General features: G+C 46.6%; 1 protein-coding gene across 4 annotated transcripts in view; it reads left to right on the top strand.

Annotated features, from left to right (window-relative positions):
* Nucleotides 1-24022, top strand: part of SLC12A6 (solute carrier family 12 member 6) — an 830972-nt gene that overhangs the window by 518330 nt on the left and 288620 nt on the right. For all 4 annotated transcript variants that reach the window (XM_069238301.1, XM_069238300.1, XM_069238303.1 and 1 more), the window contains 3 exons: nucleotides 13782-13956; nucleotides 14512-14630; nucleotides 15176-15274. In XM_069238301.1, the coding sequence (XP_069094402.1) occupies nucleotides 13782-13956; nucleotides 14512-14630; nucleotides 15176-15274 (393 nt within the window). The remainder of the gene's footprint in view (nucleotides 1-13781; nucleotides 13957-14511; nucleotides 14631-15175; nucleotides 15275-24022) is intronic.

The raw sequence follows: 24022 nt of genomic DNA, 5'->3' as shown, positions 1-24022 counted from the left end.
AGCCAAATTTGCGTCCTTTTTTCCAACATCTTAGGGATTCTAGAGGTACCCAGACTTTGTGGGTTCCCCTGAAGGAGGCAAAGAAATTAGCCAAAATACAGTGAAAATTTCGTTTTTTAAAAAAAGAAATGGGAAGAAGTGGCTGCAGAAGAAGGCTTGTGGATTTTTCCCTGAAAATGGCATCAACAAAGGGTTTACGGTGCTAAAATCACCAGCTTCCCAGCTTTCAAGAACAGGCAGACTTGAATCAGAAAACCCAATTTTTCAACACAAATTTGGCATTTTACTGGGACATACCCCATTTTTACGATTTTTTTTGCTTTCAGCCTCATTCCAGTCAGTGACAGAAATGGGCGTGAAACCAATGCTGGATCCCAGAAACCTAAACATTTCTGAAAAGTAGACACAATTCTGAATTTAGCAAGGGGTCATTTGTGTAGATCCTACAAGGGTTTCCTACAGAAAATAACAACTGAAAAAGAAAAATATTGAAATTGAGGTGAAAAAAACAGCAATTTTTCTCTACGTTTTACTGTGTAACTTTTTCCTGCAATGTCAGATTTTTTAAAGCAATATACCGTTACGTCTGCTGGACTCTTCTGGTTGTGGGGATATATAGGGCTTGTAGGTTCATCAAGAACCCTAGGTACCCAGAGCCATTAATTGAGCTGCACCCTGCAGTGCGTTTTCATTCTATACTGGGTATACAGCAATTCATTTGCTGAAATATAAAGAGTGAAAAATTGCTATCAAGAAAACCTTTGTATTTCCAAAACGGGCACAAGATAAGGTGTTGAGGAGCAGTGGTTATTTGCACATCTCTGAATTCCAGGGTGACCATACTAGCATGTGAATTACAGGGCATTTCTCAAATAGATGTCTTTTTTACACACTCTCTTATATTTGGAAGGAAAAAATGTAGAGAAAGACGAGGGGCAATAACACTTTTTTTGCTATTCTATATTCTCCCAAGTCTCCCGATAAAAATGATACCTCACTTGTGTCGGTAGGCCTAGCGCCCGCAACAGGAAATGCCCCAAAACGCAACGTGGACACATCACAATTTGTGACAGTAAAGCACCTAGGGAAACCTACCAAACCTATGCATTTTTGAAAACTAGAGACCTAGGGGAATCCAAGATGGGGTGACTTGTGGGGCTCTGACCAGGTTCTGTTACCCAGAATCCTTTGCCAACCTCATCATTTGGCTAAAAAAACACGTTTTCCACTCATTTCGGTGACAGTTGTGGAATCTGAGAGGAGCCACAAATTTCCTTCCACCCAGCGTACCCCCAAGTCTCCCGATAAAAATGGTACCTCACTTGTGTGGGTAGGCCTAGCGCCCACAAAAGGAAAGGGCCCAAAACACAACGTGGACACATTAACCCCTGCCTCCCCCCCGGGAGCGACCCTTGCCTACTAATAATAGGGCGATCTGCCCATGGGAGGCAGAAATGACCTAAAATAAATCCACCCCCCCCACCTAAAATCGGCCGATCTGCCCCCAAGGGAGGCAGAAATGGTCTAAATACAATTTGCCCCCCAGGGGAGCAGCCCTTGCCTAATGGGTCGCTCCTCATCTAAAAAAAAAAAAAAAAAACTGTGCCCTGGTGCCTAGAGGTTTCTGCCCCATGGGGGTCAGAAATGGCCTAAATATAATTTGCCCCCTAGGGGAGCGACCCTTACCTAAGGGGTCTCTCCCCACCTCCAAAAAAACAAACCAAAAAAAAAACATTATCCCTGGTGCCTATAAGTTTCCTGATAATAGGCCGATGGGGCAGAAAAGGCCTTCCAAACAAATGCCCCCTCTGGAAGCGACCCTTGCCCAAGGGGTCACTCCCTCATGCCAGTTTCACAAAAAAAAGAAAATCCCTGGTGTCCAGTGGGCGTTTCAAAAGCCGGATTGCAAGCAATCCGGCCTTTGAAACACTCAGAGAGACTTCAAAGGGAAGGAAATTCCTTTCCTTCCCTTTGAAGCCTCTCTGGGCCTCCCCCACGTGATCGAAAGAGAAAAGCTTAGCTTCCAGCACGATGGGAGGAGGCCCTCTGTGATTGTCAGCGCGCGGTGCGCGCTGACGTCACAGGGGGGATGGGGTGTGGAAGGGGAAGGGCTTCCCCTTCCATCCCTGCCTTGGGGGGATGGGTGGGGAGCACATGGGGGGAGCGCTAGCGCTCCCACCAGTTCCCGGGTGCAGGACCTCGTCCAGGGCACTGTAGGGGTTAACCTGTGGTCCAGCCATCCACGGGCATTCAGAAAGCCTACTCATGGGGTCCGAAACCACTTATATTAAATAATATTAACACATTAATTATTAAGTGTATATAAATAAAGAACTAAAATGTACAATTGAAAATGTTAAAATATTCTGTAAATGTGTAGGAATTTGAAATCGGAGGCTAAAAATTAAGGTAGTGTCTTCGGATTGGCTCGTGGGAGCAGTGCAGGTGAATCAAACAGAACATAATATGGACAATGAGTGGCCTCAAGTGAATTTAGAAAAGCTCCAACCTTCCTATTCAAATTTAGATTTTTTATATATTTGTGAATTTAATCAAACATTTAATTATCTATGTACAGGGAGTGCAGAATTATTAGGCAAATGAGTATTTTGACCACATCATCCTCTTTATGCATGTTGTCTTACTCCAAGCTGTATAGGCTCGAAAGCCTACTACCAATTAAGCATATTAGGTGATGTGCATCTCTGTAATGAGAAGGGGTGTGGTCTAATGACATCAACACCCTATATCAGGTGTGCATAATTATTAGGCAACTTCCTTTCCTTTGGCAAAATGGGTCAAAAGAAGGACTTGACAGGCTCAGAAAAGTCAAAAATAGTGAGATATCTTGCAGAGGGATGCAGCACTCTTAAAATTGCAAAGCTTCTGAAGCGTGATCATCGAACAATCAAGCGTTTCATTCAAAATAGTCAACAGGGTCGCAAGAAGCGTGTGGAAAAACCAAGGCGCAAAATAACTGCCCATGAACTGAGAAAAGTCAAGCGTGCAGCTGCCACGATGCCACTTGCCACCAGTTTGGCCATATTTCAGAGCTGCAACATCACTGGAGTGCCCAAAAGCACAAGGTGTGCAATACTCAGAGACATGGCCAAGGTAAGAAAGGCTGAAAGACGACCACCACTGAACAAGACACACAAGCTGAAACGTCAAGACTGGGCCAAGAAATATCTCAAGACTGATTTTTCTAAGGTTTTATGGACTGATGAAATGAGAGTGAGTCTTGATGGGCCAGATGGATGGGCCCGTGGCTGGATTGGTAAAGGGCAGAGAGCTCCAGTCCGTCTCAGACGCCAGCAAGGTGGAGGTGGAGTACTGGTTTGGGCTGGTATCATCAAAGATGAGCTTGTGGGGCCTTTTCGGGTTGAGGATGGAGTCAAGCTCAACTCCCAGTCCTACTGCCAGTTCCTGGAAGACACCTTCTTCAAGCAGTGGTACAGGAAGAAGTCTGCATCCTTCAAGAAAAACATGATTTTCATGCAGGACAGTGCTCCATCACACGCGTCCAAGTACTCCACAGCGTGGCTGGCAAGAAAGGGTATGAAAGAAGGAAATCTAATGACATGGTCTCCTTGTTCACCTGATCTGAACCCCATTGAGAACCTGTGGTCCATCATCAAATGTGAGATTTACAAGGAGGGAAAACAGTACACCTCTCTGAACAGTGTCTGGGAGGCTGTGGTTGCTGCTGCACGCAATGTTGATGGTGAACAGATCAAAACACTGACAGAATCCATGGATGGCAGGCTTTTGAGTGTCCTTGCAAAGAAAGGTGGCTATATTGGTCACTGATTTTTTTTTGTTTTGTTTTTGAATGTCAGAAATGTATATTTGTGAATGTTGAGATGATATATTGGTTTCACTGGTAATCATAAATAATTGAAATGGGTATATATTTTTTTTTGTTGAGTTGCCTAATAATTATGCACAGTAATAGTCACCTGCACACACAGATATCCCCCTAACATAGCTAAAACTAAAAACAAACTAAAAACTACTTCCAAAAATATTCAGCTTTGATATTAATGAGTTTTTTGGGTTCATTGAGAACATGGTTGTTGTTCAATAATAAAATTAATCCTCAAAAATACAACTTGCCTAATAATTCTGCACTCCCTGTATGTGTTTGATGAATGGTTGTTTCTGTGTTTTCTTTCTGTATTGTTTTGCGGTTCAGATTATTGAAAATGCTTAGGCCAGTGTCACCGGCTTCCAGTAGTTACTTATTGGGGGTCCCCAGATACCAGAAATGATTAAGTGGGTGGCGCACAGAAGTCAGAAGGTTAAGAGGTTAAGAAATACTGTTCTAGGCACGCTAAGAAAAAAGCAAATATGTATTAGAAATAGCCCTATGGATTTTTACCTCAGTCAATATGTAGTTCTTTCCAATCTTTGCATATCCATCATTGTAAGCAGGTCATTCTCTCTATTCCTTGAAAACAAAAAGATGCCTTCATTTCTACCAAGCTAGAGCCAGGAATTTTAGGGCATCCCCCAACTGTTTGTCTTCTTTGGACATTTTAACAAAGAACAAACAATTTCTTAAGTAATTGAATTGATAAGGAGGTTGCAACCTACATAGCCTAGCCTTCTGCCATAGCAAGGTGAAAAGGACATTTTTCTTAAATGTTATTAGCATTCCAATAGAGGCATGGCAGCTAGAGTCGCTGACGTTCTATGAGTGCTACTACTGGGTATCTTCAAAGCAGTAACTTGGTAGACAGGTGTTACTTTCACAAATGCTACTGCTTGACCAACCCAATCCAGAGTTTAACAGATGTTGTTCTGGAACCAGACATTTTTTTATTGCACTTTTTTACTGCACTGCTTGTCTGATGGACAAAAAAAAGTTAATTCTTATCAATAATTACATAATTGGGATGTTACATACATTCTAAATTGACACTACATGCTCCCTCCTTAAGAGGAAATAATTAAATTCCTTCTCTCTCCTATCACCACAGAAGACAAAAAGTCAAATTCTCCAACCGCAAATGCTGGCCATTATATACATTCTCACTATCACTGTAGGAAAGTACCCTCTTTCTTGGCATGGTTACCCCCATTTTCTGCCTGTTGTCACTGTGTTTGACTGTGTTCACTGGGATCCTGCTAAACAGGACCCCAGTGATTATGCTCTCTCCCTCCTAACTTGGTAACTTGGTTACTTACACCCCACTTTTGGCATACTGGTGCCCCCTTATAAGTCTCTAGTATATGGTACTTGGGTACCTAGGGCATTGGGGTTCCAGGGGATCCTTATGGGCTGCAGCATATCTTTTGCCACCCATAGGGTCGCCAATGCTAAGGCTTCTGCAGGACTGCCATTGCAGCCTGCGTGAAAAGATGCATACACACTTTCACTGCCATTTACACTGCACCAGGTCACTTATAAGTCACCCCTATAACAGGCACTCCAGCCCTGAGGGCAGGGTGCAGAGTACCTGTGTGTGAAGGTACCCCTGCACTAGCAGAGGTGCCCCCACAGCCATTTTCCCGGACTTCGTGAGTACAGGGATGCCATTTTACGCGTGTAATGGACATAGGTCACTACCTATGTCCAACTACATAATGGTAATTCCGAACATAGGCATGTTTGGTATCTATCATGTTGGAATCATACCGCAAGGCTTTTGCAAGCATTGGTTGTATGATTCCATGCACTCTGGGGGCTCCTTAGAGGACCCCCAATATTGCTATTCCAGCCTTCTGAGGTTTTCCAAGCAGCCCCAGCTGCTGCCACCTCTCAGACAGGTTTCTGCCCTCCTGTTGCTTGAGACGCTCAAGCCCAGGAAGGCAGAACAAAGGATTTCCTTTGGGAGAGGGGTGTTACTCCCTCTCCCTTTGGAAATAGGTGTTGCATGGCTTGGGGAGGGGTAGCTTCCACAAGCCAGTGTTATGCTTTGAAGTGGACATTTTTGTGCCCTCCGTGCATAAACTAGTCTACACCAGTTCAGGGACCTCCAGTCCTTGCTCTAGCGCGAAACTGGACAATGGAAAGGGGAGTGACCACTCCCCTATCCATCACCACCCCAGGGTTGGTGCCCAGAGTTCCTACAGAGGGTCCATGTGTTCTGCTATTTTGAATCCAAGGTTGGCAGGCACCTCTGGATAGGTGGTCGCCTGGCTCAGTGACCACTCCCCCTTTCAGGGCTATTTAGGGTCTCTCTCTTTGGTGGGTCTTCAGATTTGGTTTGCAAGATTCCAGCAGGACTCCTCTGCAACCTCTATTTTGCCTTCTAGCCACTGGAACTGTGACTGGATCCTCCAGGAACCAACAATCTGCATCCACAACAAAGACTCTGCTTGACAGATTGTTTACTCCAGGATTGGAACTTACATAGATTCACATGGTTGACGATGTCATCGCCGGTGGAATGGTCAACGACGGTAGTGTCATCAGTGGCGTTGACGACAGCTTTATTTTCAGCGTTGACGGTCTGGTCTTAAATACCATCGATGTGGACATCGCCCACGAGGAAGAAGCAATGGTCAACAGGCTGGATACAGTTGATGTTGTCATCGCTGATGACATCATCAGCGTAGTTAAAGTCTCCGTCGACGAAGGCGTCGGCGACAACAACCTCGTCGATGATGGAGTCGTCGGCAGTATGTCACTTGAAGGAGCAGAAGAAGGCTTTTTCAAAGCAATGATTACCTTCGGAGGAGATGTGGATGGTTCTGAAGAAGGTTTATAAACCTTTTTTAAAGTAAAAGGCCGTGTTTCTTGATTTTTCTGAGGAAGATTTTCCTTCGTGAGGTGATGTTGATAGGCTTCAGCCTTTACCAGACCCCTGTGAGGTCTTTTTTTCAGCTTTAGAGGACTGTTCTGAACCCCTTTCTGAATGAGGTGACAGTGTCTCATCACTGTCTGAATATGAGACAGGGTTTTTCCTTTTTTTCAATTCCTGAAGCCAAATAAGCAGTCTTCCCTCTCTATCCTTTAGGGTTTTAGAAGAAAAGGTATGACATACCTTACATTCTGTTGCAGAGTGATCGGGATAGAGGCAATATATACCGTCTTTATGTGGGTCTTCAGAATGAAGACCTTTCTCACCACAACTATTGCAGGCGCTGAAGAGACCTTTTTTCTCCTTGTCAGACATTCTTGAGGATATTGTCAGTCCAGAGGCATTTTGAGTGTGAAAACCAACACTCTTGGACAATAAGAAAGTAAGTTGTGGTGATAAATCTAATCCCAAACTGAAAAAGAAAGAGAAGAGCTCAGTGGAGACTCCCTAGCACGACGTGCAGTAGAAAATCTGAGGTACTGGAGCTTCTTTCAGGAGTGTTCTAGAGGGTGAGATCACCTGATTGGTGGACTCTGCAGTTTGGTCCTTGTTTTTACATAACAACTTGGAGAGGTTATTTAACAGTAAGTCAATAAGCCTTTTTATCATTATTATTATGTTTAGGTAGACATTATCTTTTCTAAGGTACCGGGGACTCCCATCTCGACGATGGTGAATGATTCAAGCATGTGAATTTATGAAAGATTCCAGTACTAGAGAACTATAGTTACACGTAGGTAACTTATTTTCTTCCACAGCTCCTTTCAGCTTCTGCAACATTTCCCTGGATGTGCATCCTCTGAGGGCGACATGTCTTCAGTCTGCACAAGAAGGAAGAAGAAATCTCCTTTGGAGTGAAGGAGTCACTCCCCTGCATCCGCAGGCCCAACTGCAACGACAAACGTTTGCATGGATCTCCTCTCATCCTGAGGAGCATGGATCCTGCATCACAGGTGGTTGTCAGGACTGGTCCTCTTGGTCCTCTCTGCCAGCTATCCAACTTTGGTGGAGCTAAGCCTTTGCCTTCCCATGCAGGACAGTACCCCGTGCACCGCGTCTCCTGCAGCTACCAAGGTTTGTTTGTATCTCCTCCAAGGGATTTTCAGGTTCCGTGTAGCCCGTCCCCCAGCACTCCTTCCTGCAACGCACATCCCTCTGCGTGCTTCCTCTGTTGCGTGGGACCCTTCTCCAGTTGTGCTGTGTGGGCTCATCTGTGACTTCTGGTTCCTCGTCCAGTGGGTCTCCTGTGGGGGCTGCCTCTTTTTTTTTTTGGACTCCTTGCCTTGCTGAGGGTCCCCCTAAGACGCCCCCAGTAGGTTGAGTCCTCCTGGACCTTCCTGGTCCCCGGCAGCTCCTCTTTGTGCTTCACTGCCACTTCTGCCTTTGCCAAGGCTTGTTAGTGGCTTTTCCATGCCACTGACTGACTGGAATCATCCATCCGGCGTGGGACGCCGACTGCATCCTCCAGGAACTCTTCACCTGCTCCAGGGTTGCATTCCTGATCGTCTTCGTCCTTCTTGACCAACTCCTGCTACAACAGCTGGGTGGGTAGTAGGTCCTGCTCCCCCTGGACTCTTCTGTGACTTCTGGACCTGGTACCCTTCTTCCACAAGTCTTCCTCTTCAGGAATCCACCACTGGTTTCTTGCAGTCTTGTCTGGGTGTTGCATTTTCTTTTCCTTCCTTTTGGGTGGTTTGGGGAAAATCCACTAACTTACTCCTTTCTTCCTGGTCGCTAGGGGGCACTGTGGTACTGACCTTTGGGGTTTCCTAGTACCCCCAGCTCCCCGCTACACATTCCACTTACCTAGGTGGGGGTCCTGCATTCGCATTCCATTTTTTTAGTATATGGTTTGGGCTCCCCGTAGGGTCACAATTGTCTATTTGCATTTGCACTGTTTTCTATAACTTTTAATGCCTATTACTGATTACTAGTATGCCTATCTAGGATGTTACTTACCTCCTATTGGAGGGTAGCCTCTCTAGTACTTTTTGGTAATTGTGTCACTAAAATAAAGTACCTTTTATTTTTGTAACACTGTTTGGTTTAATGTGTGTAAGTGCTGTGTGACTACAGTGGTATTGCATGAGCTTTGCATGTCTCCTAAATAAACCTTGACTGCTCATCCACAGCTACCTCTAGAGAGCCTGGCTTCTAGACACTGCCTACACTACACTGATTAGATGATACCTGGACCTGGTGTAAGTAACCTAGGTACCCACCACACACCAGGCCAGCTTCCTACAATCACTGTGTAATGAATCAAGAAAGTTAATCCAAGAACTGTCATCTTAAGATTCTCCCTCTCTTTCGATCATATATAAATTTCAGAGGTTCATCTACTGCAAGTCTTAACAATCAATAAATGTAACCTCATGTGACTAATATCACACCCAGATTTCAGCAACCACTCTGAAGCCTTGTGTGAAAAAGTAAGCACACCGTTGCTGCCTTCATACCAGTAAACAAAGTAATTGGAACAGGTGCTGCTAACCAAGCGCTGGAGATTGTGGTGACCAGGAAATGCTGTCACCTGCATGTAAATTACAATTTGCAATTTGGTCTGGAGTATTCAGATTTATGGTAACACGTCATGCCTAGGTCAAAAGATATCTGTGGGTGCTTTGGAGGAAGAATTGTTGCTAATCATCAGGCTGCCCAGTCCCAAACAACATAAATTCCATAGTCAAAAAGTTTATTTAGAACTTTATAAAGCTTAATATTGCTGCCAGCTGAGCCATGTGTGAATCATGCCACAATCAGCCGGCGTTATGCTCATGGAGATTGCAAAGAAACCCAGGTCCTGATTCAGGTATCTAGGAGGCACTCTTCATATAGTAAACATTACAGTTCATGATTCTGCCATTAGGAAAAGGCTGAATCAGTGTGACATTTGTGGAAGGATAATCAGGAGAAGACACCTTCCCTTCAAAAACACATTGCTGCATGGCTTACATTTGCAAAAAACACCTGAGTGAACAACAGTTTGTTGTGGACAGGTGAGGCCAAAGGTAAGTTGTTTGACTGTAATACACAGGAACATATTGGGTGAAACTCAAACACTGCATACTACTACAAGAACCCCAAACCTTCGTCAAGCCGTGGTCGTGGAGTCATGATGATTTAGGTTGCCATTGCAGCTTCAGGACACAGATGCCTCAAAGCAATTGATTCCACCATAATTCCACTGTACAAAAGCTCCTTCTGAGAAGATTTTGAGAAACATCTGTCCAACAGATAGAACTTAGCTGAAACCTCTTACAATGAAATAATCTTTTAAAAAAAGGTTCTAGAATGCAGCGTTGGAGGGTCAATGGCCTATTGGTTAAGGCACTGGCCTCCTAAACCAGGGATTGTGGTTTCGAGTCACATCTGAGGTGCAAACTTTACCTGTGTAGTTTCTTGCTGAAACCTAGATGTATTTTCCAGGCTTCCTCTCAGAAGCTTACTAAGGATCAGGTACTTTCAAATTGCCCCATTTTACTTCTTTCCACTTCAGCATGGTGCAAGTATCATGAAATTGCTGACTTCTCAGTTTTGCATTGCTTGTCATTGATTTACTTGATTTCTTATGTATGGATAGTAGCAGTGGTGAATATATGCACCTGAAAAAATGTAAAGGGGTTCACTGTGCTCTGTTATGCCCTCCAGTCTTTAATATATTTCCCCTAATAGTGTATCTATGTAGATTGAGTGCCTAATGATCTGATGGCTGATGAGGTTGACCCACTGATCTTGAAGACATTGTTTGGATTTGAGGGTAGTTGTAGATCAGTGGGCTCTATTGTGTTGTGTGGTTCTCACTAGATTCCCCTCCAACAGCTTATCCATGTGGCTTAAACTCTGATAACTAATTAAGTGTTTTCAATGCTGGTTTTATGTGGTCACACTTAACTACTGAGACGGAATCTGCCTGCTTCTGTAATTGTTGCATTTTTTTCCTCATTTGTTTTGGAAGTCCAGAATGGGCTACATTAACTAATTAAATGTAATGGATAATCTGCAATGAAAGCAGAAGGAAGCTTTTGAAGGCAATTTTGTTTATCTAAAGCCATACTTAGGATCATCTGCAGACTATTTTTTCAGGGAGCATTGAAGTATTTCTCTTCCTACTACTTTGTAGAAGGTCAGTTTTTGATGCTTATTTAACACTTGCATTGGCTGAGATGGTCTCTGTAGGAAGTTGGCTCTGTGTGCACTATTTCAAAGTAAGGAATAGTATGCACAGAGTCCAAGGGTTCTTAGAGGTAAGATAGTGGCAAAAAGAGATAATACTAATGCTCTATTTTGTGGTAGTGTGGTCGAGCAGTAGGCTTATCAAAGGAGTAGTGTTAAGCATTTGTTGTACATACACACAGGCAATAAATGAGGAACACACACTCAGAGACAATTCCAGGCCAATAGGTTTTTGTATAGAAAAATATCTTTTCTTAGTTTATTTTAAGAACCACAGGTTCAAATTCTACATGAAATACTTTGCATGAAAGGTATTGCAGGTAAGTACTTTAGGAACTTTGAATAATCACAATAGCATATATACTTTTCAAATAAAACACATATAGCTATTTTAAAACTAGACACTTAGTGCAATTTTCAACAGTTCCTGGGGGAGGTAAGTATTTGTTAGTTTTTGTAGGTAAGTAAACCACCTACGGGGTTCAAGTTTGGGTCCAAGGTAGCCCACCGTTGGGGGTTCAGAGCAACCCCAAAGTTACCACACCAGCAGCTCAGGGCCGGTCAGGTGCAGAGTTCAAAGTGGTGCCCAAAACGCATAGGCTTCAATGGAGAAGGGGGGGCCCCGGTTCCAGTCTGCCAGCAGGTAAGTACCCGCGTCTTCGGAGGTCAGACCAGGGGGGTTTTGTAGGGCACCGGGGGGGGGACACAAGTTAGCACAGGAAGTACACCCTCAGCAGCACGGGGCGGCCGGGTGCAGTGTGCAAACACACGTCGGGTTTGTAATAGGAATCAATGGGAGACCAAAGGGGTCTCTTCAGCGATGCAGGCAAGGGGGGGGCTCCTCGGGGCAGCCACCACCTGGGCAGGGGAGAGGGCCTCCTGGGGGTCACTCCTGCACTGGAGTTCCGATCCTTCAGGTCCTGGGGGCTGCGGGTGCAGGGTCTTTTCCAGGTGTCGGGATCTGGGAGTCAGGCAGTCGCGGTCAGGGGGAGCCTCGGGATTCCCTCTGCAGGCGTCGCTGTGGGGGCTCAGGGGGAACAACTTTGGTTACTCACAGTCTCGGAGTCGCCGGGGAGTCCTCCCTGAAGTGTGGTTTCTCCACCAGTCGAGTCGCGGTCGCCGGGTGCAGGGTTGCAAGTCTCACGCTTGGAAACGCTGTTGCCTTTAAGTTGCTCCTTCGGAAACAAAGTTGCAGTCTTGGGTGAACAGGGCCGCTGTTCTCGGGAGTTTCTTGGTCCTTTTAGAGCAGGGCAGTCCTCTGAGGATTCAGAGGTCGCTGGTCCTGGGGAAAGCGTCGCTGGAGCAGTTTTCTTCCGAAGGGGGGAGACAGGCCGGTAGAGCTGGGGCCAAGGCAGTTGGTGTCTCCGTCTTCTCTGCAGGGTTTTTCAGCTCAGCAGTCCTCTTCTTCTTAGGTTGAAGGAATCTGAGTTCCTAGGTTCAGGGGAGCCCTTAAATACTAAATTTAAGGGCGTGTTTAGGTCTGGGGGGGTTAGTAGCCAATGGCTACTAGCCCTGAGGGTGGGTACACCCTCTTTGTGCCTCCTCCCAAGGGGAGGGGGTCACATTCCTATCCCTATTGGGGGAATCCTCCATCTGCAAGATGGAGGATTTCTAAAAGTTAGTCACCTCAGCTCAGGACACCTTAGGGGCTGTCCTGACTGGCCAGTGACTCCTCCTTGTTATTCTCATTATTTCCTCCGGCCTTGCCGCCAAAAGTGGGGCTGTGGCCGGAGGGGGCGGGCAACTCCACTAGCTGGAGTGCCCTGTGGTGCTAGAACAAAGGGGGTGAGCCTTTGAGGCTCACCGCCAGGTGTTACAGCTCCTGCCTGGCGGAGGTGATAGCATCTCCACCCAGTGCAGGCTTTGTTACTAGCCACAGAGTGACAAAGGCACTCTCCCCATGTGGCCAGCAACATGTCTCGAGTGTGGCAGGCTGCTAAAACCAGTCAGCCTACACGGGTAGTTGGTTAAGGTTTCAGGGGGCACCTCTAAGGTGCCCTCTGGGGTGTATTTTGCAATAATCAGTGTGCATTTATTGTGCTGAGAAATTTGATACCAAACTTCCCAGTTTTCAGTGTAGCCATTATGGTGCTATGGAGTTCGTGGTTGACAGACTCCCAGACCATATACTCTTATGGCTACCCTGCACTTACAATGTCTAAGGTTTTGCTTAGACACTGTAGGGGCACAGTGCTCATGCACTGGTGCCCTCACCTATGGTATAGTGCACCCTGCCTTAGGGCTGTAAGGCCTGCTAGAGGGGTGACTTATCTATACTGCATAGGCAGTGTGAGGTTGGCATGGCACCCTGAGGGGAGTGCCATGTCGACTTACTTGTTTTGTCCTCACCAGCACACACAAGCTGGCAAGCAGTGTGTCTGTGCTGAGTGAGGTGTCCCCAGGGTGGCATAAGATATGCTGCAGCCCTTAGAGACCTTCCCTGGCATCAGGGCCCTTGGTACCAGGGGTACCAGTTACAAGGGACTTACCTGGATGCCAGGGTGTGCCAATTGTGAAAACAAAAGTACAGGTTAGGGAAAGAACACTGGTGTTAGGGCCTGGTTAGCAGGCCTCAGCACACTTTCAATTCAAAACATAGCATCAGCAAAGGCAAAAAGTCAGGGGGTAACCATGCCAACGAGGCATTTCCTTACAGTCTCCCCTACCTTTTGCTTTTTCAAAAGATTAGTCACGCACCATGCAACTAATTACACTCTTTAGTCTGTTTAGAATTATATTAGAGAACACATTTCTTGGCTGTCCAGTAAACACCTAACTGATTTTCCCTTTCAACAGATTTGGCGATGCAGTGAAAGGGAACTTGGTTGTTGGTACGCTGTCATGGCCATCTCCTTGGGTGATTGTAATTGGGTCCTTCTTCTCCACCTGTGGAGCCGGACTCCAGAGCCTGACGGGTGCCCCGCGACTTCTGCAAGCCATAGCCAAGGACAATATAATCCCCTTCCTGCGGGTAAGACTTTCCCATTAGCACCACAATGCACCCTGCCACTACCCCTACGAACAATGAAACAATCCTGTTCCTGATGGTAAGATCTACCCGTCAGCATTTTTTTTTCAGTGATGTATGTGACTCTTACATGTTTTACCTTCAGCATTCAGACTGAGTCACTGGGACCAAATAGGCTCATTTTAATTCAGATCCACTAACTGGCCTATAGTCCAACCACAAAACCTTCATCTTATTCAGACCGTAATAATTTCAGCCCAGTTTACAAATCCAGAAAGAGTAATCCAATTTTGTCAGGGAGATATTCACCTACTCCTCTCTTTTTACCTTCACTTCACCTGGGATGACACAGTGACTGCATTTGCATGCTTTGGAGTATTAAAATTACCCACCACACATTTAACTAGGGACACTGAGCCAGTGTGAAGAATCCTGGTCAGAGCTACTAGGTGTGAGGTCCAAGCCATATAACATTTGAAGTGCACTCTAACCAGGTACACCCAGTCTTCTGTGCCTGAACTTTGTCCTAATTAGCTACTTTATCTCTCACCCCAACAGGTCTTCGGACATGGAAAGTCAAATGGTGAGCCAACATGGGCACTCCTCCTGACAGCTGCCATTGCAGAACTGGGCATCCTCATTGCTTCGCTGGACCTTGTGGCACCAATCCTCTCTATGTATGTGCTCTCGCCTTGCTGTGGTTGTAAATATCGCTTCATAGAAGCCACAGTTTATTCTTAACTGTCTTTAGTCTTTAATGTACTCTAAACCTGAGAGGGGAATTCTTTTTAGATTCATGTTCCCCTGTTTCAAGTATATTGCCATGCTGTGATGAGTTATTCCTTGACCTCAGCATGTGAACTTGTGATTCTTTGACTGGTCTCTGGAAGTATCGCCTACAAGAATAACTGTAGCAGTAAGCGGGTAGATGAATCAGATAAATTTGGTCAGACTTTGGAGGGATCACCTTAAGTTGTCCATGAAAGTCTATGGCCTGTGCCTGTTCTGTTGTTAAAACTCATTCATAGTGACTATGACAAGAGTAGATGGGGATTCAGCAACCTCTGAAGTCTTTCAGCAGTTAGTGCCACTCTATTTTTCTTGATAGGAATCTTGTTTTCATGATAATAGTCTTCAAGCAGGCATTTCTGTTAGAGTGCCAAATGTGTAAATATTGGTACCATTTTAATACATTTTGTATTTTCTTTTTCATTGTCCACAGGTTTTTTCTGATGTGTTACCTCTTTGTAAATCTAGCATGTGCTTTGCAGACCCTGTTGCGTTCTCCCAATTGGCGCCCCCGTTTCCATTATTACCACTGGTAAGTGTTGCTGATTTGGCAAATACTTTAGCACATTAGCTTTGTGGGCAGGCAAAAATAAGGTCCGTCACTTTACTTGGATTTGTAAAGAAAATTAAGCAAGCTGGCCAAAATGATCTAATTACCTTAATTCGACCCTCACTGCTTAAATATTTATTTTCAAGTTTATGCACCTGTTATTTGATCAGCGGTAACAATTTGTTATGCTTGTGTTTCGAGGAATATGTAGAGATTCAGATTATGTCACGTTGTTTGTAAGTTTCAAGCTGCTGTAAGTAATTTGTGTTGTGATAGATACTTCTAACTGCAGATTGCTCACCTTTAGAATATCCCCCAGGCACCATTTGGGATCCAGAAGATTACAGAGTAGTGCTCTGTCAGGTGGCGCCATGACTGCGTTGACTTAGTTCCATCCTGGAAGTTACAGAGCAGAGCCACCTACAAGTGAAACTGCTTCTCACTGACATCTGTTTCTTCCTCTCTGCGCCTTTGAACGCTTCTCCGGAGTTCCATTCTGTTTTTTCATCAGTTGGAAAGTGTGGGAAAGTAGCCTCTTTCTAGCTTGGTTACCCCCACTTTTGGCCTGTTTGTCAGTGTGTTTGACTGTGTTCACTGGGATCCTGCTAACCAGGACCCAAGTGACTGTGCTCTCTCCTCTAAATTTGGTTGCTGGTAACTTGTTATCCCGTCAAGTGGCATACTAGTGCCCCCATGTATGTCCCTAGTATATGGTAGTTGGGTACCCAGGGCATTGGGGCTCCAGGGGATCCCTATGGGCTTCAGCAGTTATTCTGCCACCCATTCTGCCATGCAAAGGGTTCTGCAGGCCTGCCATTGCAGTCTGTGTGAACGGAGTGCACGCATCCGGTTTCACTACAGGTCACTGCACCAGGTCACTGTAAGTCACCCCTATGGTAGGCCCTCTCAGCCCAGAGGGCAGAGGGCAGGCTGCAGGTAACTGCGTGTGAGGGCACTAGCAGAGGTGCCCTCACAAACTCCAGCTCCATTTTACTGGACTTCGTGAGTGCGGTGACACCATTTTACGTGTGTACTGGACATAGGTCACTGCCTATGTCCAGCTACATAATGGTAACTCTGAACATGGGCATGTTTGGTATCAAACATGTTGGAATCATACTCCAATACTGTTGCAAGTATGATCTCATGCAGTATGGGGGCTCCATAGAAGACCCCCAGCATTGCTACCACCAGTGTTACAGGGTTTTCCTGGGCAGCCCAGCTGCTGCCACCCCTCAGACGGGTTTCTGCCCTCCTGCTGCTTGATCTGATCAAGCCCAGGGAGGCAGAACAAAGGATTTCCTTTCAGAGAGGAGGTAACACCCTCTCCCTTTGGAAAAAGGTCTTACTTGCTTGGGAGGGGTAGCCTCCCCAAGCCACTGGTTTTTCTTTGAAAGGCACATCTGGTGCCCTCTGTGCATAAACCAGTCCACACCGGTTCAGGGACCGCCAGTCCCAGCCCTGGTGCGAAACTGGACAATGGAAAGGGGAGTGACCACTCCCATGTCCATCACCACCCCAGGGGTGGTACCCAGAGCTCCTCCAGAAGGTCCCTGGGTTCTGCGATCTTGATTCCAAGGTTGGCAGGGAACCCTAGGAGCATCTGAATGGCCAGGGCAGGCAGGTGCCATCAGAGGCACCCTCTGATAGATCATTACCTGGTTAGGTGACCAAGCCCCCTCTTTGGGCTACATAAATCTTCCTCTGGAGTTGGTCCTTGGATTCGGCTTGCAAGACTCCAGCAGGACTCCTCTGCAACCTCTGCTTCGACTTCTGGCCCCAGGAACCGCGACTGGACCCTCCAGGAACCTAGAAGCTGCAGATCCACGAGGAAGACTCTTCTGCAACGTTGTAATCTGAACTCTTGCAAGCTTTGCAACATTTCCCCGGCTGTGCATTCTAAGAAGACTTCAACTCTTCTGTCTGCATGAGAAGAAGGAATCTAGGGGTTTTGGGGCTAAGGCATCACTCCCCTATAACTACAGGTATCTGGCTGCATCGACGACTGGCTGTGTGGATCTCCCCTCATCATGAGTGGCGTGGGTCCTGCATCACAGGTGGTGGTCCGGAGAGTCGGCCTTGGTCCTCTCTACCAACTGTTGCACTTTAGTGGTGGTAAGTCCTTTCCACTCCACGCAAGACAGTACCCCCCTGCCCCACATCTTTTGCAGTTGCCAAGGCTTGTTGCTTCACCTCCAAGGGGAACTTCAAGCGACGTGTAGCTCCAGCCCCCAGCACTCCCTCCTGCAACTTCTGGACCTCTGCATGGTCCTCCGGCGACGTGTGAGCAACTTCTGTGGTGCTGCTTTGGCTGCTTCGCCAACTTCTGTGTCCTTGTCCTGTGGGACACCTGTGGGTGCTGCCTCTGCTCCTGTGGGCCTTCTGCGACACAGAGGGGCCCCTGTGACTCCTATTGGGTAGAGTCCTCCTTGACCTTGCTCGTCCCTGGCTGCAACCCTTTTCCTCCATCCGCGAGTTTGCCTTTGCCAAGGCGTGTTGGTGGAAATCCTTCAACGACACCCATCTGCAAACCAGCTTCCAGCGTGGGACACCTTTTGCACTCATCAGGAACTCTTCTCCAGCTTCTGTGCTGCAGTGCTGACCTATCTTTCTTTTTCATCGACCAACTCCAAAAGGTACCTCTGGGTGGGTAGTATCTCCTACGGCCCCTGGACCCCACAGACGCTTCTGGACTTGGTCCCCTCTTTCCACAGGTCTCCATCTTCGTTTTCCACTGCTGGTTCCTTGGAGGCTGTTCTGGGTGTCTTAATTTTCTTCTTTTCATCCTTTGGGGTGGTATTGGGGAAATCAAGTGTTTTACCCCTGTATTTCTGGTCGCTGGGGTGTACTCCATTATTTACCTGTGTGGTTTCCTAGTACTCCCAGCTCCCCTCTACACTATTCACTTAGCTAGGTGGGGGCCCTATGTTCGCATTCCATTTTCTTAGTATACGGGTTAGGCTTCCCTAGGGCTACTATTGCATATTGCTATTTTACACTGTTTTCTAACTTTTTTATGCTTCTTACTGTTTGGTATTGCATGAGCTTTGCATGTCTCCAAGATAAGCCTTGGCTGCTCATCCACAGCTTTCTTTAGAGAGCCTGGCTTCCAGACTCTGCCTACACTTCACTGAGAGGGGATTCCTGGACCTGGTATAAGGTGTAAGTACCAATGGTACCCACCACACACCAGGCCAACTTCCTACAAAACGTTTTGCCAATTGAATTTCAGTGTGCAGGGGAATAATGTCCCCACCTAGATCTACAGGGTTCAAACTATGCAGTGACTGTCATAAACACGTCTGTGATGGACCTGCATGAAGTGTATCTCTGGTGTTTGGGATTGGAACATAGCAAAAGCACATAAAGTCAAAGATGGGCTCGACTCTATCCTGCCACTTACCTATCCAAAGAGAAGTCATGAGTGTGTCAAGGTGCCAATCGATCTTGCTTCTGATCCCCAACTGAGGAACCAATTTCATAGTTGATCTCCATGCACCCAGAGTTTTCCTGGCCATTGGCAATGCCACAGCAGGCCGAGGCCTTAAAGGAGGCCATGCTTTGTATTTATGGAACCCTTCTAGCACTATCTGTGTCATTTTCACACCTCAGTGGTCTACTTGGGCCTCCAGTTGGATTATAACTAGTTATTCAGCCCTCTGCACCATCTGAGTCCCTGGAACCCGCCTTGGGTTCTGCACCGTCTCTGGTGCCAACTTCCATTACAGCTCCAATATCTGCACCAGTACCTTCTTCTGGAAGTCAGCCCGACATCGCTGGAGGTGAATACTATGCCGACTCCAGGTTACATACCCGAGCTGAATCCGTCTCAACACCTACCAAGGACACATCCTAACTCCACATGGGCCCACCTGGTCACATAAAATCTGACTTAGACAAAACTCTTCAGCTATCATGGAATTGTCCTTAGTTGCTCCAGTAGCTTTTCTTTTCAGATTCTGACCAGAGCTTGTCTCCACTTGGAGATGACAGTGGAGATTCTGGGTCTGATTTCCCCCCCACATTATGATGGTGACAGTTAATATATTGATTTACAGGAGGACACAGGGCTGGATACTTCCCCTGATTCAGGGCTTATGTGTTCCCCCACCCCCAATACCACCACCACCACCATCGGCTGTCAGTGGATGAGAGAGTGCTTCCTTTGTGGTAAATATTAGAAATGCTGCTGAGGTCCTGGATTGACAACTTCTGTTGAGGTTAAAGCAAGTGTGGTTACTGAAATACTTCAGCTTGGCCACCTTCTTTTGAGCCTGTCCTGCCGTTCAGTGAAACCCTAACTGGTAGCCTTCCAGGTGCTTGGTCTAAAACTTGCTTCTTCCCACTTCTGGGCAACTTTTCTAAAGCTTGCTCTTGCCCACCAGTGAACAAACAGGTGGCCAGTCTCCACAGACTGACACCTAGTGACCCTCATTTTCTTATGCATCTTCCTGTGCCTGCAAGTTTGGTGGTCCAAGCATCCACTAGCAAAGTGAGTCTTAATGCGTTTCCCCTGACTCACACCCCCTAACAGTGATGAAAAATATTGACGTGTTAATGAAACAAATGTTCTCCAGTATTGGCGTATCTTTCATAGATTCACATGCTTGAATCATTCCCCGTCGTCGAAGTGGGAGTCCCACTGTACATAGAAAGCAGTAGAAAAAAAATTATTATTTTTTTCATTGTGGTCAATGGCACAAATACATCCACTTTCCTAGCTTATTAGCCTCATTAGGAAAGGCCCAAAGTTCATGCATGAATGAGATCCCCAGGCTTTTCTGACCCACTACATCCTAAGAGCTTACAGAGGAGCACCTATCCATTTGCCTGCAAGAAGTGTGAGCTCTACCGTCCCCAAGTGCTATTGTTGTTATGCTATTTCCTCATGCCAAAGATGCATGGAAGACTTTATCCTGTTTTAGATCTTCGTCCTGTCATTGCCTTCCTGTTCAAAATTCAGATGCTCTCATTGGCCCAGGTTCTGTCTGCTCTTTATCAGGGTAACTGGCTGGTTGCTCTAGACCTGCAGGACACATTCTTTAATGTGCGCACCCTGCAGTCCCAGTAATGGCACCCGCGGCTCAAGGTCTGCCAGGAGAATTTTCAGTTTGCTGTACTCACTTTCGGCATTACCAAAGCTCCTTGGGTGTTCATTAAAGTGATGGTGGTGATAGCTGCCCATCATCATAGGTTGGATACACCATTTCCCCTGTCTTTATGACTTGCCCTTGAAGACAGGCTCACCACATTAAGTCATAGACCACCTAAAGACAACAGTGAACCACCTGAAATCTTTGGAGTTCTCGAACAATGAGCCAAAGTCACTCCTGCCTCCTTTGCAGGGACTTCCTTCACAGAAGCTGTTCTGGACACAGTGCAGATCAGGGCGTTTCCTCAGTTGCAATGAGACCAGGACATTCGGGGTATGATCCTGACATTTCAGCCTGAGTCCTGTATCTTGGTGAGAGAAGCTCTGAGACTTCTTGGCCTCATGTATTCTGCATATCCGCCACACCAGGTGGCATATGCTGGCTCTGCAGTGAGATCTAAAGTCTCAGCGGGCCCAGCACTAAGGGAACCTGGCATACGTCATTCAGGTTTCGGAGGTGACAGCAAAAGACCTGCAGTAGTGTCTGCTTATGTGCAATCTAACCAGCGGCAGACCCTTACGTATCCAGAGATGATGGTGGTGATAAATGCTTCTCTGCTGGGTGGTGGCCATCTAGGGGAAGTTGACCTCAGAGGGCTCTGCACTGTGGTGGAAACCCCGATCCACATAAATCTATTGGAGCTGCTGGCCATTCACCTAGCATTGAAGGCTATCAAGGGAAGGCTGGTGGAGGTTCGCATAGACAATGCCGCCACCACCATTTGGTACTGCAACAAGCAGGGCTGTGTGGGGGGTCCTGTACCAAGAGGCTACACACCTTTGGAACTGTCTGAAGCGTTTCGGCATCTCCCTGATCGTGAACCACCTGGTGAGATCTGTAAATGCCAGTGCGGATGAGCTCAGCTGGTGGCGCTTGGGGATGACAAATGGCAGTTGCACATTGAAGTGGTGCAAGGTATCCGACAGTGAGGAGTACCCTGGCTGGATCAATTCTCCATCGTTGAGAACATTTGGTGTCAAAACGTCTGTGTGTTAGCGTACCCAAGAAAACTCTCTAGGCGACTCATTCAGCCTTGATTGGAGCAGCAGACACCTGTATGCCTCTTCTGCCCCAGGTTCTGCAGACGATCAGGAATGACTAGGTCCAAGTCATCTTGGCGGCTCCTGGTTAAGCCAGGAAGGTGTGGTACTCCGACCTGCTGGGCATGAGCTTCAGTCCTCTGATAAGACTAGTGCTTCTGGAGTATCTCCTGTTGCAGCAGCAGGGAAGGGTTCTGCACCCAAACTTGTGCAATGTACACCTCCATGTGTGGAGATTTAGTGGTGACAATTTATTGCATTCGATTTACCACCTGAGGTTGTGAATGCCACCTGATTGCCATACTCCCCACTACAAAGTCAGTTTATGCCGGGCAATGTACACATTTGTGACCTGTTATAGAGTTTGTAAACCAGACCCGTTGCAAGCCAAACTGTTGGGTATTTTATTATTTTATCTTTGTCCCAGCAAGGGCTTGCAGTGGGCACTATGAAAAGTTATTTGTCAGCCCTTTCGGCTTTTTTATGTTTGCTGGACCAGTCATCCTTCTTTAAGTCACCTGTTGTGATGATATTTCTTAAGGGTTTGACACACATATTCCATCACAAACTGTTGTGCCACAGTGGGATCTCAGTTTGTTTCTGATGTTCTTCATGTACACACCCTTCCACCCAATCCATAGCTGCTCGCTGTGCCTTCTAACTCTCAGTATTCCTCATGGCAATCAATTGAGCTTGTTGAATGAGTGTGCTGCAGACTGTCTGTATAGCTGTTCTACACCCTCTGTTTTGTGGACAAACTGGTTTTTGGGACCCACGTGGCCTTTTTGCCAGAAGATGTGACCCATCCATCACCCTCCCAGCATTTTTTGCTCCTCCTCACCCCTCCAGAGCTCCATCAAATCGCATCAGCTTGACAGTCCTTTCCCTCAAAATTTCAGCGTGGAAGGGGCTTGTCCCCACCTACAAGATTCAGTTATAGGATTCTACTGCGCAGGGACTGCCATTGCCAGTTGTCGATGACTGACACTCAAGATGTTTGTCTCTGGTGTCTCAGCTCCAAGCATGGCTTGCTGTTGTGCAGCCGCTGTGCTAAGATGAACCACAGTGCCATCTGTGAGGCCAAGCTTGCTGTCGAAAAAGACCCCGTCCCGGTCAAGGGGGAGGGCACGTGCACTCTCTCGCTCCTGAGGTGAATCACTTAACTGATTGTCATCGAAGTCACAAAGTACAGATAAGTCCAAGAAATCAAAAACAACACAAGAAATCCAAACATAACTCTCCTTCATCCTGCCACTCCCACACTGAGAGTCGTGTAATGCCCCGTGTACCTCCAGGCTATGGAGTTCTTCCTTGAATACATTCAATTCAGACTTAGCCTGGAAAGTCTGGGACCATCAACAGCAATCAGGAACGCCACAACAGTTCCATAAGCTGAGACTAGTATGTACCACATCTTTGGTACTCCACTAGATCCCTTTGGAGCATCTTCTGGCACTAAGTATCCAAGGTAGCCCCCTGTGGGATCACCATTAGTGGACCCATCCCAGACGCTGTGCCACTTGATCTGAGGCTGGCCCTTTCCTCATGCTCAGCCACCTCCAGTGCAACGTATAAAGCCATCTTCAGTGCCATGATTCACACCACCGGTTTCTTGGACTGCAAGACTCATTTATACGCACCCCAGGTCTCAAACAACACATCTTGACAATAATGCTGATGATAATTATGATGAGCCCATTTTTCAGTGTTTATAAGATTCCAGTGACCTGGGTTCGTCTTCAGACATTGGCCTTTCCTCTCCTAGTCCTGCAACAGCCCCTTTGCAACTGTAATCAGGAGAGCGGCTGAAGTATTAGACCTCACCTTACCCACAACGAAGGTCAAAACAAATGTCCTGACTGATATCTTGACTCATAACAGATGTGCCAAGAACCTGTTCTCACCTTTAATGAGGCTCTTTCTGATGTGCTGATGGGCACATAGGCAAAAACCGGTTCTAGCCCCCCAGTCAACAGGTGAGTAGCCAGGCAAAATAGGCCTTCCTCTAGGGATCTTCCTCTTCCAGTATACAGTCATGGAAAGCCTGGTTTTGCAGGCATAAATAAGCAGAATTAATCCAGATGTGTTTCCGACTACCCAACTTGATAGGGAGTCCAAACTCATGGAAACGTTTGCTGCACAAATGTTTTCTTCTGACAGGCTTGTAGTTAAGTAGGTCAACACCATCTACATCCTTTGAAGGTACTTGTATGCATTGAGGGATGGAGTGTTGGATGTCTTATCAGCTATCCCAGTGGACATACGGGCAACACTACAAAAACTGACAGTCCGTGTGACAGGGTGAAGTATTTCTTATGCTCAGACCTGGATATTACCAACTGTCTGGGTAGGACAGTCTGGATCAGGGTGATACTAAGTCACCATGCTTGGATTTGTACCACCGGCTTCTGATGGATACAACTACCTGTGGATTCCTCACCTTATGAATTTGATCCTTGCGCTAGCATCCGACGGAAAGTCTTCTTCCTAGCTGTCTACGTCGACGAGGACGTCATAATGGCACGGCTCCACGTGAC

The sequence above is a fragment of the Pleurodeles waltl genome, chromosome 6, assembly GCF_031143425.1.
Source record: "Pleurodeles waltl isolate 20211129_DDA chromosome 6, aPleWal1.hap1.20221129, whole genome shotgun sequence".
Taxonomy (NCBI): Eukaryota; Metazoa; Chordata; class Amphibia; order Caudata; family Salamandridae; genus Pleurodeles; species Pleurodeles waltl.
Note: the sequence above shows the minus strand (reverse complement) of the source record. Positions and strands in the feature narration are given on the sequence as shown.